This window comes from Misgurnus anguillicaudatus, chromosome 20, assembly GCF_027580225.2.
Source record: "Misgurnus anguillicaudatus chromosome 20, ASM2758022v2, whole genome shotgun sequence".
NCBI lineage: Eukaryota > Metazoa > Chordata > Actinopteri > Cypriniformes > Cobitidae > Misgurnus > Misgurnus anguillicaudatus.
Window position 1 is genome coordinate 17,862,464 of NC_073356.2, and position 17,089 is coordinate 17,879,552.

The 17,089-nt window shown below is 40.0% G+C and overlaps 1 protein-coding gene across 1 annotated transcript in view; it reads right to left on the reverse strand.

Moving 5' to 3' along the window:
* Window positions 1-17,089, reverse strand: part of macf1a (microtubule actin crosslinking factor 1a) — a 212,967-nt gene that overhangs the window by 105,968 nt on the left and 89,910 nt on the right. The window contains exons 4-7 of the mRNA XM_073858236.1: window positions 14,075-14,164; window positions 13,331-13,426; window positions 11,741-11,818; window positions 8,864-8,956 (exon numbers count right to left, since the gene is read on the reverse strand). Of these exons, the coding sequence (XP_073714337.1) occupies window positions 8,864-8,956; window positions 11,741-11,818; window positions 13,331-13,426; window positions 14,075-14,164 (357 nt within the window). The remainder of the gene's footprint in view (window positions 1-8,863; window positions 8,957-11,740; window positions 11,819-13,330; window positions 13,427-14,074; window positions 14,165-17,089) is intronic.

The following is a 17,089-nucleotide window of genomic DNA, read 5'->3' on the forward strand; positions in this document are numbered from 1 at the left end:
ACCCCTGAGACAGAATAGTAGGACAAAACATATAGTATTGAAGGCAGTGTCCATTTTATTAATCAGCTAATTAATCCGTCTTCATCATCACAGTATGCCAAATCCACAATTTGCCAGTAATGATTTGATATTGCTAGTTGAAGGTTGCATTAGAGGGAGGAAAAGCATAAGTAAGGCCCATTTTTATAGAAAATAAAAATATGTTAATTGCTATAAATTATCAACCACAGCTAGGCCACAAATGCTTATCCTCTTACTCTTGACAAAGGGAGTCAGTATTTTCTGTGTATGTCTGTGCCAGTCTCTCTGCCAATCTGTATTCCTTTGTTATTCCTCTCATGCACTCATCATGAAATCCCTGCCCTTCCTTTCTTTTAGGGCAGACAGGAAAACACTTGAAATTAACACAAAGTGCTGAAAGCATATGTCAAAAATGAAATAATGATGTTAACAGAATGCTCTCAGCACGAATTATACATTCATCAAATACTTTCGCTTCAAATACACTTAATCACGGCTTCAAGCCATTCAGAAATATCGCTTTGTTGGCAGATTCCATTAAGATTCTGATAAAAAAAATGCTCATTTACAAGAAAACATGTCTGATGCACTTAAGGGGGTTTGCATCTGAATTCTTCATATCTTTAAAAAATTTTAAACTTTGCATTTTTAGGCCCCAAAATAGTTTTTATGTAAATTACCGACCAAAACATAGCAATTGTTTTAGTTTGATATTTCGATAGTAAAGTCAGGGTTATAGTAACCCAACGCCTGAGTAAAATCACAGATCTGTATAAAGCCAATGCGGCTGTAGATTAGCATGGTTTCAAGACATGCATAAAAGAACAGTTACTATCTCAGTCTGAGCTTCTTATTCCAAAGGTGATTAAAAGATAAGGTCAGGCAGGTTTCTAACACTAGTCCAGCCAACCTGGCCCTCAGCCATAACAACACACCCAAACACTAAATTACCATGTTTTTCATGCAAGACTGACTCAAACCAGTCTTTTAGCCAACCAAGATCTCCAAGTACAGCAAGTATACGTTTGCGGGCATTATCATGCACTGTAAATACAATAAATACAACAGACAAGGCATACCGTGACCCTGTGATATTTCCATTAGAGCATGAGTAGATCACTGAGTTTGTGACGTTAAAGTCAGGACAGTAATGCTTTGTGATGAGCTGCATCTTGCAACCCTTAAATAGTGTTATTACATCACAGTAAACACTCATCATCTTATCACCAGAAACAAACTAACAAGTAGTACAAATTAATGACGTTACAAAGGTTACAGGTGGAAGAGCTGTAAATACCTCTATGAAGTAATGTAATGTAATTTGAGGGTCGTGTGCAACAGAACAAAAGCTATAAAACTAAACAAATGGAAGTAATAACAAACAAAGAGAAAATGCAAGCAAGAATGATGAGAGCAAACATTTTCCCTAAGGAAGTTTGCCAGAGGCCTGATTAATGCGCATATCAAATCCATCTTTATTCATATCTGGGGAAACAGAGTTATGACGACATGGCTGAGGCTGGCACACACTGTGCTCAACTCCACAGCCCACAGTTTTCTGCTCTGCTGGGAGAGATCACTACGCTTGCATCAAACACATTCAACCATTGACTCTTTGATGTGTATTTCTGGGCGTGTGCATGCTGGCATGTTTCCACATCGATGCTACGTTTGAAGGCTCATAATTCTGGTACACTGGCAGCATAATAACTAGGCTGACCAGGTAAAAAAAAAATCACTGAAACAGCAAGCACTGTGTCCTGACATTAGAGCATATAAGATGCAGAAAAAAATAAATAAACAAGAAAAGGAAATGCCTCGCCAATAATCCAGGAGCCATTACTCTTTTATGTGCAAGTGGAGCACCAGGCATGAAAAGAGGCAGGCAAATGTAGAAACTGGTAGAAAATGGTGCAAAGAGAGAGAGAGTGAGAGAAAACGAACAGCTGACATTGTGCCTGTGAACGTCACAAGTGATCACATCATTGGCAGCACCAAACAGCTTCGCTCCAGTACAGAGCAACAAGACTGACAGAAAAGAGAGTGGGTGGTGTAAGAGAATGAAAATAATGAGTGGAGGGAAGGGAACGAGGAGGGGGGAAAGAAGGAAGAAGACAGAAAGAGATGGTCTGGTCAGTACTGATTAGGCTCCTGGGAAAAGGGTCAGGAAAGATCTGGAGATGATATGTTATACACAGAGCTTGGTGGCTAGGGAAAACAGTTACACAATAGAAATAGTGAGTTCCAAGCAAACTGAAGGAAATACAATGAAAAAGCACACATACCCCCATTAATACCCAAGCCTTGGGTGCTTTTATCTCACCGGTTTAAGCATCCAAAGCCACATGAAAGACTTATAGGCAGACAGAGAAAAAGCATCTAACCTGGGTGGAAGGCTGAGCTGGTTTTTCTTGTGGGGAGATGGGACTCTCAAGCACAGAAGAGTCAAGAACATCAGAGGAGCTTCCCCAATCAGTCTGAACTGCTCCTCCTGCCTCGGGCGAGGTAAGAGGCACGTCGCTAGCATAACCTGAAGTCTGAGGGTCTTGCAGTTGAGTGCCAAAGTCCTCGGTCATCTGAGCAGAGTTGTCCAATAGGAAATCTTCCCCTTTCTTCGCTGAGGCAGCAGCTGTTGCTGGTTTGGCAGGTTCTCTCATCCCGGGTGGTCGTTCTTCATTTGTGGACACTTGTATTTTCGTGATACCCCCTGTAACAGTAGATGCAGCTGAACATTCATAATGGACTTCAAGGTCTTTGTCGCGCCAGACAGGCGACCCATAGTCCTTTGGATAGACAGTGCGGACCACACAAAGTTGTCCTCCAACTTCCCGTATGTGAACCACTCCTTTTTTCTCTGATTTCAAGGGTTCTTCAAACATCAGCTCACTTTGTCCATGAACATTCTCCCCTTCATCCTCTATCTTCAGGTCATCACGTTTGGAACGTAGAAGGCTTGGTCTCTCTAATACCCCCTGTACTCTTTCCCGTACCTTGCAAACTCTGCCTCCGCCAGGGGTTGTGTTAACCTGCTCTAACTGAGCGTGAGGCTCTTCACTAAGTCCTTCTACCTTAGCCTGGCGAAAAGCCCCCATCCATGCTGGACTAGGATCAGGGGATAAAATGGCCATCTTGCTGCCTCGCAATGTCCCTGTGCTTCCAAATATAGGGGCCATACCAGGGACCAGGACTACACTTGTGGGCGTTTCGGAAAACTGTTGGCCAGAAAATGATTTGGGGGCTCTGGGCATAGAGTTGTCTGTAAGTTCAAAAGTTCCACCTTCTTTTTCTTCTAAGACACGATTTCTCTTGTCTTCTCCTTCCACACCTTTTACCTTGCATTTGGCCTTTCGTTTTCGCCTAAATCGAAGTCTTTTTTTGGGTGACAGTGGTGCAGGACCACCTGGTCCAGCATCCCTGGGTTGTTTCACGCAACCAAAGGAACTCCCCATATCTAATATAGATAGAGTGAAAAATTAAAAACGAAAGGAAAGAGAGATGCTCACGATATATGAGTAAGTTTAGCAGATCATTAAACCCGAGGTTGAAAAAAAACGATTATTCACCCGTAATGAAAATGTAGACAAAAGGCAATAACTGACAACAGATGCAGCTGTGTGGAGTTCTTCCAGGACTGCATATTTTGGTTTTACAAGTTTAAACAGTGCTTGTTCCTCCTGTTGCTTGGTATTCTTTATTGTGTTTTAGGCAATTTTGCAATCAACAGTCCTTACCCCAAAACAAACTTCATATGCCTCTAGGACATGATGCCGCATTATAGTGCATATGCTGCATTACTCTCTGAAATGCAGAGATGGTGCAGTGTCGATTAGCAAGATACAGAGGATCTAGACTCGTCTAGCCCATTTTACAGGATATGTTGTATAGCAGGCGATTTGTCATGATCCTCACCTTGAGAACCAAGACAGAACTGCAATGCAGACAGATACTGTTCTTTGACTGCACATGCAAGTCATGCATACGCTCAATATCTCAGAGTCAAGATACATCTCTGCCGATTTGCCCAAAGAAAGCGGGTATTTCTCAGTTTGCACACAACCACAGACCGGAAAGAACTGTCTGAATGTGTATTCCTTTGTGTGTATCATAAGACATCCAAAGACGTGTGTCTCTCTGCATTTTTATAGCATACATTATTGATAAAAGCACTCCATCGTGCTCACATCAGTAGGTTAGTAATGTTTAGACGTTGTAGTGGTAGTAGTCCTGTGGGAATTTGCTTATTGTACAGTGGTATAACTGGTCTCCGATCAGCTGTTAATGGCCAAAAGTGCACAGTCAGGCAATCCTCTGGCCCATCCACAAATTAGTCATCACCAAACAGAGCTTAACGTCTTTTGTTCTCATTTTATCAGAAATAGCCAGAGTCAGGTGATGTTTAGTCTAGCGTCACACCTGTGGCTATAAATGTATGCGGCTCCTGTGTATGTAAGCTCCATTGAAACAAGTTTCCAGACATTGAAGAGAAAGTAGGGGAGGGGCTCGGTACTAAGTGTCTCGTCTCCGCTGTTACAGGAACTGCCATCCCATGCACTGACGCCAGCACATTTGACTCAACATATAGGACAAGAACGCCTCAGAGTGTGAGGACTTCACCTTTAGCCCACAAGATTCATTAAGTACTTTCCCTCTGCTGACACCATTAGTTAGGGATGCTGTTAAGCACATAGTCCTTCCACATATACCTGATGGTTACCGTTTCAGGCCATCCCGTCTCTCTTCTGCTAATAAACAGCATATGTCCCAGGAATAGAGTGAGGAAATGGAAAAACAGAAGCGATAGCTGACAAGGTGCCGCTCCCTAATGTTGTCAGTTTCTCTGGCTATCTAATTAGGCCAAGACAGGGCTTGACCGGGTGGATGAACTGGATAGCTAGATAAAAAGAAAAAAGCGAAAAGCGAAATCCAGGAGTCCTCCCCCACCTGAAGCTTCACTGCTATCCTCAAACAGTTTGCTTTGGTGTTAGAAAAAGCACAGCTCCATCAGTCAAGCATGGCAGAATTGATCCGATTAACACAGTGCCCTTTTTGCACAACAATTGGGTGCGAACAAAAACGTGAGACTTACATGTGTGAGAATGTGTCTACAGGGTTCAGCAATTCTGATTCAAAGATTGAAAGCATATGCGTCCCCATATCCGTGCTGTGGAAAGGCCTGCAGGTGACGGAAAAAGCCGGGGGCTCCAGTAATAATAGGTTGGTTGCCTGTATCCTCTTCTCAGTTGCTGGGTAGCTCCTTTGCTCTCGCTTACAGGCAGTGGAGGAAAACAAGCTTTATCTCTAGTCTGCTGCAGCCTCACAGAATACTCTACTGCTGCTGTAGCTTCCTCCTCCCTCACTCCCTCCCTCCTCCTCCTTCGCTCCCTCCTCCTCCTCTCCCTCCCTCGTATCCATGTGCTCATCCCTCCCTCTCCTGTTCTTGCTCTGATGCCTGGTGAGCTCAAAGCTCAACACATTCACATATTCCTTTCGACTGATAGACACTAAGAAAATATTACATTTGACAATTGCTGCAGTTGTAAAAGAGTGCCATTTGTATTTTTTCCCAAAGCTGTTGCTCTTGCCTAAACCTGCATGTATAATAAATAAGCACATTGTCAGCCATCTGGACCCAAAGATCAATAGGTTTGAATGAACACATTTGTTACACGGGTGTGAATAAGGAACAAGGTGGCTGAAGATGAAGGACTTTGTTTACTCCAAAAGCAAACACAAGGCTACATCGACTATTAAAACTACTACGCAACATATAGCACCATGATGGAATTTGGTCATGTGATCCAGTCAAATGTGATTGCATAGGGTGCTGATGAATTAACAATACATGTTTACAACCCAACACATCTCAGCCAGCTAAGCCTGCATATTAAATCACCCTATTTGTCGTGCATCCAGACACTTTCCGATACTGTATATGGGGTACATTTCTGTTCATATACAAAGCTTTTCTTGGTAGACGGAAAGCTTATGATTTCAGGACACTACAACCCAGAGCCACACCTTTAATATGGCTGACATTAGTGATACCCAAACAAGTCAGATTTTTGTGTGACAAAGGATAACACAACAGTGACTGATTTGTATTCTTTATCTGGATTCTGATCGTAGACAAAAACATATATGAGGTCAATATGAGGATATCCAAAACACAGTTTAGGAATACTGCAGTTAGCCTAAATTACAGCTGGTGTTCCAAAACAGAGGAAAGCGTCCCAGATTGAGTGTGGGGGGAGGTTGGATTGTTAGTCTCTCTTGGCAGCGTAAAATGTAGTGTTAAAATAGCACGCAGGGACTGCTTTTTAAAGGCTTAAGTCTCTGACAGAAAAATAGCTACCACTTGCTCCTCCTATGTATCGACCTGTGATACAGTACAGTATGTATACCTGTACTAAGTCTGGCTGCAAATCATTGTTATTGCACAGCTTTGGAGGTGAATCACCTGTCATAGGCATGTTTTTATATGTTTAGCTAGTAGATTCTCAATACTTTGCCAGCATCATTCAGTAAGTGCTTTGACTACTGGTGTCTCACTTTCATTGTTTCTCAAGCAATAACATACGAGACAGTAACCACAGTCTTAGTTGCTTCAATAAGTGCAGTATCACTTTAATAAAGAAGACACATTTTTATTCGAGCGTATTAGCATGCGTGGAAGTTTGTATTCAGGAGCGAGATTTGGCCATGAAAATATTTCTTTTTAAATACCTTTGTCACATTAGTAGTAAATCAGTAGTCACTTAAAGGATTAGTCCATTTTCTTAAAAAAAAATCCAGATAATTTACTCACCACCATGTCATCCAAAATGTTGATGTCTTTCTTTGTTCATTAGATAAGAAATTATGTTTTTGAGGAAAACATTCCAGGATTTTTCTCATTTTAATGGACTTTAATAGACCCCAACAGTTTAACGAAGTTTAAAATTGCAGTTTCGAAGGACTCAAACGAGGCATAAGGGTCTTATCTAGCTAACGATTGTCATTTTTGACAAGAAAAATTAAGAAAACTTCTCGTCTTCCTCTGGCTGTGTGACACGCCAGCACGACCTCACGTAATACGTCATCACGTCAAGAGGTCACGAATGACGTATCGAAACTACGCCCCAGTGTTGTATGTCGAATGATACTAATTAATGTCTTTGTGTCAGTTTATTGTTTAATGGTCCGCAAATGTGCGTTTGATATTTGTAACACTTGACCTTTCAACGTCATTATGCAATTACGTGAGGTCGTGCTGGCGCGTCACAGGACTGGAGGAAGACGAGAAGTAGTGGTTTAAAAGTTTTTGATGATAAATGACAATCGTTTCGCTAGATAAGACCCTTATACCTCTTTTGGGATCGTTTAGAGTCCTTTGAAACTCAAACTGAAAGTGTTGAGGTCCATTAAAGTCCATTAAAATGAGAAAAATCCTGAAATGTTTCCCTCAAAAAACATAATTTCTTCTGAACTGAACAAAGAAAGACATCAACATTTTGGAGGACATGGTGGTGAGTAAATTATCTGGATTTTTTTTTTAAGAAAATTGACTAATCCTTTAATTTATTTGAACCCTTTTATTAATCTGAGTACAATTATTAAAATGTTTTTAGTTTTCATACCACACATGCAACACGTCATCATAGTACATACGGTACTTATTTCGACAATTAGATTTCTAGTGCTCTGCTCTAGTCTAGTCAAATCCCACTCATTTGTCAAGATAACTGAGACTTTGTTTAATCTCTCCTCTCTAATCACTGTTAGAGAGGATGGGTAAGATCCGTTTCTGGCACTGTGGAAGACACCAGAAGCGATTTATGATCTCTCGTTTTATCTTCATTAGCCCTTTGCTTCCTTCACTCTTTTGCTGAATCATGATGGGGGGGTCATATTAATACAATCTCCTTGGCAACCAGCTCCCTGTGTCACCTTGTGATGTCACCGCTCTGTTGAGAATCACTGTGCCCCCTGCTGGACAATTCTGGCATGTGTGTAAATCAGTGTGGAGAGAAGTACAGTATATGACTATAATATAACTATATTTAGTATGTATGTGTAATAAATCTGTTAAGTTATTACCCTTAGACCTCTTGTATAATGCATCATTGATAATAATATAAAGATAAATTGAATTTCTTCAAATAAGAGCTTGCTTTATTATATTGTTAATCTGCAACTCACTGTTGATGTTCAGAATGGCATCCTACTTTACTTCTTTCATACTGTTTTTGCATTACTGTATGTATAATGTGTAAAGTATACAGCCTTCTGTTTGCATGGGATACCCAAAAAAGTGTAAAACATAGCACTACAGTACTAAAAACATTTCACACTTGATTCAAAGATCCAAATACATAAATGAAAGGTCAAAAGTCATTTTTTATTACTTCGATTTGTTTACAAAAGGGATGTTTTAAGTTCTCTGACTTTGGACGGATCTTACATACAAGTTAAAAGGCACAGACACACACAGCTTTTCCTCCAGCATGACTACAAGTATAGAAACGTTTTATAAAATTGCTTTGCATGGTTCATTTCCACATTTTTGACACCTTTTCAGTCTAAAAGTGCTTCTAGACGCTAAACCCTTCCCTCACTTACTATGGGTCAAGCTGACTGGCAGGCACTTTCTTTTAAACTACTGTATAGTACTGAGCATATGCAGAGGGTCTGAGGTCAGTATTGTACTCTCTCGACATTCTTTGAACTTGAAAGGCCGGTAAAGAGCAGCAATTAGCATTGAATAGATTCACCTCTATATCTTGCATGCTGTGCTGAGCACTACATAAAAACAGGCCACGGCGGGTGGGTATCAGCTTAGCGACTGAAATAAAGGTGAACTTACCTGGAAGTGAAGGATAATGGTCCAGATCAGACCCAATGTCAGTTTCGGGTTCCCATCTGTGATGTCATCATTGCGTATATTCACCAGTTTGACCTACAACAAAACAAGAAAGACTCTGATTAGAGGAAAACATGTGAGTGATTTGAAGTCATAGTATCATTTTTTAAATTCAGAAATATTTCATATTTAAGGAAATACATCTGAAGGACGAGTTTTTTTGTGATTGTTGCGGGCAAAAATCCTTGATCTTGCGGCACGTTTTCTTAAAAAATGTAATGGAATATGAAAGATATTTGTGAAATTTTATGTGATGAAACTACGGAAACTTGCAAAAACTTTTTGCAGCTTTTTATTTATGTTTACATCGCGTAATTACGTCACTGCCTGACATTCCCATGACAACAGGGGACATGGCTGCGAATGTGTGAAGTAAATGCAAAATTTTTTGACTTGCTGCTGTGATATATATGACTTTTTGTTACGAAAATGTGGGGATTATGAAATCATGCAAGCCCCGCATATTTTGCAAGCAGGAATCTGCAATTCATGCAGGGAAAGTGTGGTGTAAAATGCGGCCCCCACATAAATATGCGGACTTTGGCTGATTATGCATTGAATCATGCGATCCCATAACCGCGTTTTTCTGGAGGGACTATGCAATGCAATATTATGTTTTATTACACGGCTCTCTGGAATGCTTGATTCTGATTGGTCAGTTGAGACATTTGCAGGTTCGTTCTTTTCAAATAATAACCGCTCCAAAGTAATAACGCATAGCCGGTGCTAATTGTATGTTTTAAATCCCTCCGCGCCAACAAAGATTACTGTTTGGCGCCATCTTGTGACAAACACTGGACAACCACAATTAAGAATGGAAAATGTTGACATTCATTTTAACATGTACGGAAAAAACAAAACATTTAAACAGCGAATAGAAGAAAGAACAACAACAAGACACAGAAAGCTTACTAAGACTGAACTTGACAAAATAGAGCATGACAGCTACGAAGCCAACACACACAAAAAATACAGAATGGGCATTAAAACTTCTCAAAGACTGGCTAAAAGAGAAAAAATGGAGACAGACAACTATGAAGCAGAAGATCTTAAGGTATTACGATCATTTTAGGCTTCTGTGCAAAGTTTCGCGGAAGGATAAAAATGTTAATTTAAAACAAATATGCCAATAAAATGTTTCAAATTCATATTCATGTCCAGTTTTTTTTCTTATGTGGCAAGTAGCCGTGTAATAAGCGTGATTATATAGAGGCAGCAGGTAATTATCGGGTAAATAAGCCCCTTCAGTGTGATACAAGACCCTCCGCTTCTCGTCGGGTCCTGATCACACTGTCGGAGCTTATTTCCCGATAACTACCGGCTGCCTCTACATTATCCCTTACAATGCAAGTGGTGCAATAATACACACACACGTTATAACAGCGTTTGTAGCTGCAGCAACATTTTATTTTCAACACTGATCCAAATTCATTAACACCTGATGGCTAACAATGTCTAGGGACTGAAAGAGTTAATCATTTGGGGATTTAAATGTGATTTTAATTTAAGGGCAGCTTTGCCCTGCTGAAAAAAACTATAAAACCATTACAGAAATTACTAATGGTCTTCATTAAAATACCAATAGGAACTATTAGTTTTAACCAAAAAAAAAAAACACTACAAAATTTCTTTTTTGGGACATATTCCATTAAGATTTAATGGCGCCACCAATAGAACCCAACACATACCAGAAGAGACCAACAGAGACCATTATAGTTTCCAATACAACCAATAAAATTCCCATTAAAACCAATAAATCCAAGAGAAATTCTGTGATGGACTGTTTTTTTTAGCAGTGTGGTGTTTGTTGTCATGTTGTCCTTTAGGAGAAGTGTGCTGTTTGGCAAAATGTCTGGTTGGAGATCCAAAGAGGTCTATAATACCCAGACCTATCTTGAAAATTTCCCATTTCTATATATAGATGGTTTCAGCAGCAAAAACATAAACAAACCGTTTTTGGTAGACTTCCACATTGAATCGATAGCAACAGAGTCATTTACAGTAGTTATTAGGGAAATAAATGTCCAGTAAATGACCTTTTATATTAAATAAAAAGGCATTATATTTTATATATCATATCTAACGTGTACTACTATTACACCGTGTTAACGTTACTGTGTAAAATGAATGTATACAATGTTAGCTACAGGTTGTGATCCATGCTCTTCATCTCCTCTCGTCTTTAGCAAACCAAAACGTTTTTTTTCCGACAATGGATTTGTTTTTAATGATTGGTTTAGCCACCAGTGGCGGCTCTGACTGCTCATCCGAGGGGTGCGAATTCAAAATAAATGTTCGGAGTGTCGTGTGTTGCTTGTGTCTTCAAATTATGTGTTTGTTGTGTCATGTGAACCATGTGCTTCACGTGTCAAAGTTAGCTGCACATGCTACAAAACCGTTTATGATAAAAGAGACGCTCACGTTTAAAAAATACACGCAAGACACTCGCTTAAAAGTAAACTCTGATTATGCATGAGATTATGCGAGTATCTGGCAAACGCGAGCGTCTCTTTTATCATTAACCCTTTAGACGCGTCTGCAGCAGGCACATTTAGACAAGAAACGTGATGCACACACAATCTCTCGATGCGCAGAATACATATTTTGAAAAAAGGAACCACACACATGTTTTGACGAACTTCGCATCGAGCGCCCTCGAAAAAGAAGTCACCGGCCACCACTGTTAGCCACTAGATTGACCGATGCATAGATACAAACTGGAAGCTAACTTCGGCTCGAGGCGTAGACAACACAACACACGTGTGTCCAATGAAACCATATATAGGACTCAAAAAGGTCTTTATGCATGTGTATACATACCTGTCTCTGCTTGAGGAAGTCTAAGGCGATCTGCACATTCTGCAGTCTGTGAAATCGCATGCGGCCTTTTTCCCTGGGCTGATGAAGACAGGAAAGAGAAAGATATGCGGATGAGAACACTAATAATCTGGTCAATTGGAGGTTTGTGAGAAAACAAGATTGTTAAACAATGCAAGACTGTATCAGAATCATTAGTCATTTGTTTCAGAACAACAGGAAGAGTTAACATGAAACTGTAACCATTTGCTAATCATATAAAAAGGAAAGCGAAAATAAAAATGACATCACACACCATCTTGGATTTATTTCAAATCCTAGTAAGCTGTCAAAATCAGGCAGAGATTGGCAACTTAACTCTTTCCCCGCCATTGACTCTCGTCAATCAAGAGAAAACGCTTCCCCGCCAATGACGAGTATCTCCGTCTTTCCGCAATACCGCTATTATCCACTAGGTGGCGTCCTTCCGCAACTTTTTAAAATCGGAAGTATTGCCCTATGACAAGCTGCTGCATGTCCGTGTCTGTTTTAAAGATCGCTCTGAATGGGATCTCTATGAAAAGTCTGTCACAAAAATGAAATTATCTCTGCTTTTTGCTCAAAATGTGGCGTCCTTGCAGAAATCCACCCATATTCAAAAGCTGATTACAAAATAACTACTGAAGGTAGGATGAAACGTTTTTTTTTTTTTTTTTGAAAGCAGAGGGTCTGTTCTTTCATCTGGTATATTGTACGCTTATACATCCAAAGAAGAACATCTTCTGGAAGGCATTTAACTTTTGTGAAAATCATGAAAAACGCTGGCGCTGGCTGGCAACTTTTTTAAAAAACGCTGGCAGTGAAAGAGTTAATAGTCCTGCCTTAAGATAATATACTTGCATATTTCTATTTTTAAGAAGGCAAACCCAGAGTAGCACTAGAGATTATATAAAGCAATAGGAATGACGCAGAGGAAATGCTTATCGTATTTACTATTTAATTAAAATACAATTTATTTCAATACCAAAATGTATCAATAATAATTTGGTGTAATTACAAGTTTATTATCTGTTATTTTAACTTGCCTTAAAAGCATGCTATTGTCAATTTAATAAAATGAACTACATGCCAAGTCTCCTATAAGAAGTGCTATTTATACGATGCGCAGACTATAAAAGGGAGCTGCTAATGAAAGCAGCAAGCGACAATATTGCTTACTAGGTTTTGAAATACATCCGTCTCGCACTCAAACATCACTCTTAAAGTCAAGACGTAGCAGACATATTAAACACCCTTACATGCCAACGCACGCTTACAATCGCACATGCAGTATAAGATCAAACTTTAAATAAATCATGACCACAGAAATCTCACATGTGGCAGTTTTTTTCAGTGTATCAATGTTAGTGTGGTAGCATTCAAATCTGTGTTGCAGATATCTAAATGCCTATATGTATGTATATGTATGACCGGCTACATGAATTATGCATGTCCAAATGAGGTATTCCCCTCACAATCTTCACAAAATTGACCTGTCCTTTGTATTGTGTCCATGCCATGTGGTGTAAAGGGCTGAATGCGTGTTTTAAAACAGGGGGAGGGGGTCACACATACTCCCTGAGCTCCAGCCTCCTCATCCTCCCCACACAGCAGGATGAGTGGGGGGGCGCGTGACACGCACGCTCTCCGCTGGACTGACCCGCCCTTGTGCTGATGACATCACAGAGAGAGAGACAAGGAGAAAGGGCAAAGACAGAAAAATGTTGGAGGGTGGATATGAAAAATGATAAAAAATTACAAACAAGATGAAGAGGGAAAGTGAAGCGAAACAAAATAAACTCGTGACAATGAAACTAAGAAACTAAGAGAGAGAAAGAGCGAGAGAGACACGCAGAGGGCAGGTGGTGTGTCAGCAGTCTGCATCCCCTAATTCCCCATCAGTTACTCTGCCCCAGTGCATCATGGTCTCTAGCCATCACAGTGAGCAGTTATGGACTAATGGAGACGTGGATACTGCACACTGTCAGACTCTCTTATCGCTGATGCAGCTATTCCTGCATTGCCAGATGTGAATCTGCATTCGGTGATGTCAGCAACATACCAGGACATTTCATGACTTGCACCCTACATGGGTCATTTCACAGGACATGACATCCCGGTGTCGCTGTTCATCTGACGCAGCATATGCAATAATGGCCGAGGATTGCATTACGGAAGCAAAAGCGGATCTCTGTCACGTAACTTCCCAGGATGAGAATTGCACAAAGCATTGGAAATGTCTTGTTTATAATTAAAGCTGGCAGCTGGGCAGGACATATGTGCAGTTCAGTGTGCGATAATGACGATGCGTTTACTTACCAACGTGACACCAGACAGCACCTCGAGCAAGGAGATGAGATTATGTCCATCCCTTAGATCTTCATACAGGTCGTTGATGTGCTTCCGCACCTGGACAGAGAAAAACAGAGGGAGACGCGGTTAATGAGAGGGAACTGAATAGGTTTACAGCTGTTGGAGGACTAAATGTCAGTGTTTACAGTTTCAGTAACAGCTGCAGTAGAGTTTGTGCTGTATATACATCATGTTTTCTGGTGGAGCATCAACTCATGTATTTAATACCTAATGTATGCATGACCTTTTAAAATATATACAGTAGACTGCAGACACTGTTAAGACACAGTGGATAAAGGCATCTCTGATTGGGAGTCTCATGTAAATGTGCCATCCCAGTCATTTTTAAAGGGATTATTAGCTCTCTCAGCGAACTTAAGTAAAAGATCTAGTTTTCATAGATAAACATTAGCCGAGAACTAACTCCAACCAGCAGAGGGCACCAAAGTCACAGAAAAGCAAAGATCCTGCAGAACTGTTCCTGTTTGTGCATATATATGCATTTGTGGATTCTGAGGTTCTCATCAAATCTGCCTCAGGCCACCCCACTGGGGCACATAGAGGAACCGACCATCTGCTGTATATCAATGAGCATCCTCACATAGTCCTGAGTTTTCTTACATCTAGGGGCAGTTTCCCAGAAAGGGTTTAGATTAATCCAGGACTAGGTCTTGGTTATATTAGGACATTTAAAGGATAATTCCGGTATTTAACACTTTTAGTCTTATTTCTGGTTTGTTTTGGATGAACTACAGTGATGGACACTGAAATTTCGACAATGGGTCGTGTCTTGACTTTTTGACTCATTTAGAAGCGTCTCTTGACTGCTTCAGAATGGAAGTCAATGGCCATGCACAAACATGTCATTAAAACAACACTTAACGTTCATTTTCATAACTGTACTACTCACCGAGTGGTTCGTGGTGTTCATTGATGATTAAAAACAAATATATTGGCGCAATGTATGATCTCAATCCGTGTTATTTGCTATAGTGGAACTATTTTTTCAGATACCTCACAACCGCGTATATACTTCCACTCTATATTTGAGTCTGAAGCATTAGCACACTCCCGACCACTTGATGGCGACAACCACTTTGCCATACAAGTACGCTCAGTGTCTAGCATATAGAAAGTCACAATCGAGCTCAACTTCAAACCTAAGGCTGGTCACTGAGCCATCAAATATGGGAAAAATTTCTTCTGAGAGAAACCGAGTGAAAAAACTACAACCACATGTAAACAGACTCTTTTCTGTTTCCCGGTGGCGGAGTTATATATTTGCGAGCAATGAGTCTTTCAAGAGAAGTCAATGGAATATGTTAAGATATGTCAGTGCAAGATGTTTTTAAATTAACGCAGCTTAAACATGCACTTTAGTTCGGGACTATATAAGCACTGTCTGGAAAACTGCACTTATAGAGAGCCGCATGGATGATGTATTTTTGTAGGCCAACCCGAAAGTTAGCGGAACACTGGGTCTTTTGCAAAAAGCCCATTCATTTTTTCCATAGACTTTTGGATAATCATAAAAAAGCTCTGCGTTTAACAAAAGCTAAAGACACTAAAAAGCTAAAGTTTTGTCCAACAAGGTAATCTTCACAGATGAATACAAATTTTATGAATTTTGAAGTAGGGCTGCATAACAACTAGTGATAGACCGATATATCGGGCCGATTTTAGCGAGTTTTATGTGTCGGACGATACGTGGCTGCTGTGTTCGCCGATTTTTTCCGGCATTATTTACAGACAGAGTGCTGGAAGCCGCAAGCGATTGCAGGTCATGTGACTAAAAACAACCAACCTTTTCATGACAACATCGAAATCTCGGCCTAACAGCTGATCATAGCTGGACAAAGCGGGTTTTTATTTCTCATCTCTATATATATATTTGTAGTGGCAAAGTGCTAGAAATCAATATCCTTTGCTGAAAGTTCCTCGTCATTGTGGAGAGTGCAGTTCATGGTTCCATAGACCCCTTCAAGGTTTGTAAACATTGAATGACTATTGGGTGCGCGCGCAGCATGGGGTCAAACTGTTCATACCATTTAGGCTTTATAATTTAATCTAACAGTGCTGAAAAATGATGACTTACCTCAAATGAAGTGAGCACTACAAACACAAGCCTCTTTGATCTTTGCATTGTCCCAGTCTGCACGTTAATTGCTTGCAGACGCAGATGTTGTATTTTTTTGTTTTTGAGATTCTGCATGACTCGCGAAAACTTAACGGAAGACCTGGTGCGATTTTCACAGCCCACGACATAAGTAGGCATTTTTGACGATACCGAATAATACGCAACTGAATCTGCTGTAATGACTTTTCTGACCCCGACATGCGCAGTGGGAACAGCCTGTGACGTGAACCGTGAAGGGGTCTATAGCACCCTCACCTGTTTTTACTATTTGTTAAATATAGTTTTTTTAAGCTCAATAAATGTTACTTTTTTAAATTGAGACTTGTAACATTTCGCATCATCGTGTCATTTTTATGATGTAAATTGAGTGAGCAAAAGCAGTATTGGCTACAAATATCGGCTCAAGAAAATCGGCAGCCACAAAAAAGTAGTATCGGCAAAAAAAATAAAAAAATAAAATCCATATCGGTCGATCCCTAATAACAGCTAATCGCAACTAATCGTTTATATATATTAGGATTTATATTTACTCAAAATATAAAAAGCCGAACTTTGACTTCAAAAGTTGTTTTCATCTGTAAAGACTAACTTGTTGGACAAAACGTGTAAGTGTCAAACTGTTGTTAAACACAGAGATTATTTTTGCGATAATCCAAAAGTTTTATGGGAAAAATGAATGGGCTTTTTTGCGAGGAAAACCAGTATCACACTTATTTCCGTGTTGCCTACAAAGTAAACTACTTAAGCGTAGTTGACAGCACTATAATGTACTAAAAATGTATGTGCAAATCCTAATGATTGGTGCTTTGCATAACAATGTAAAATGTTATGGCTTCGAACCCAGG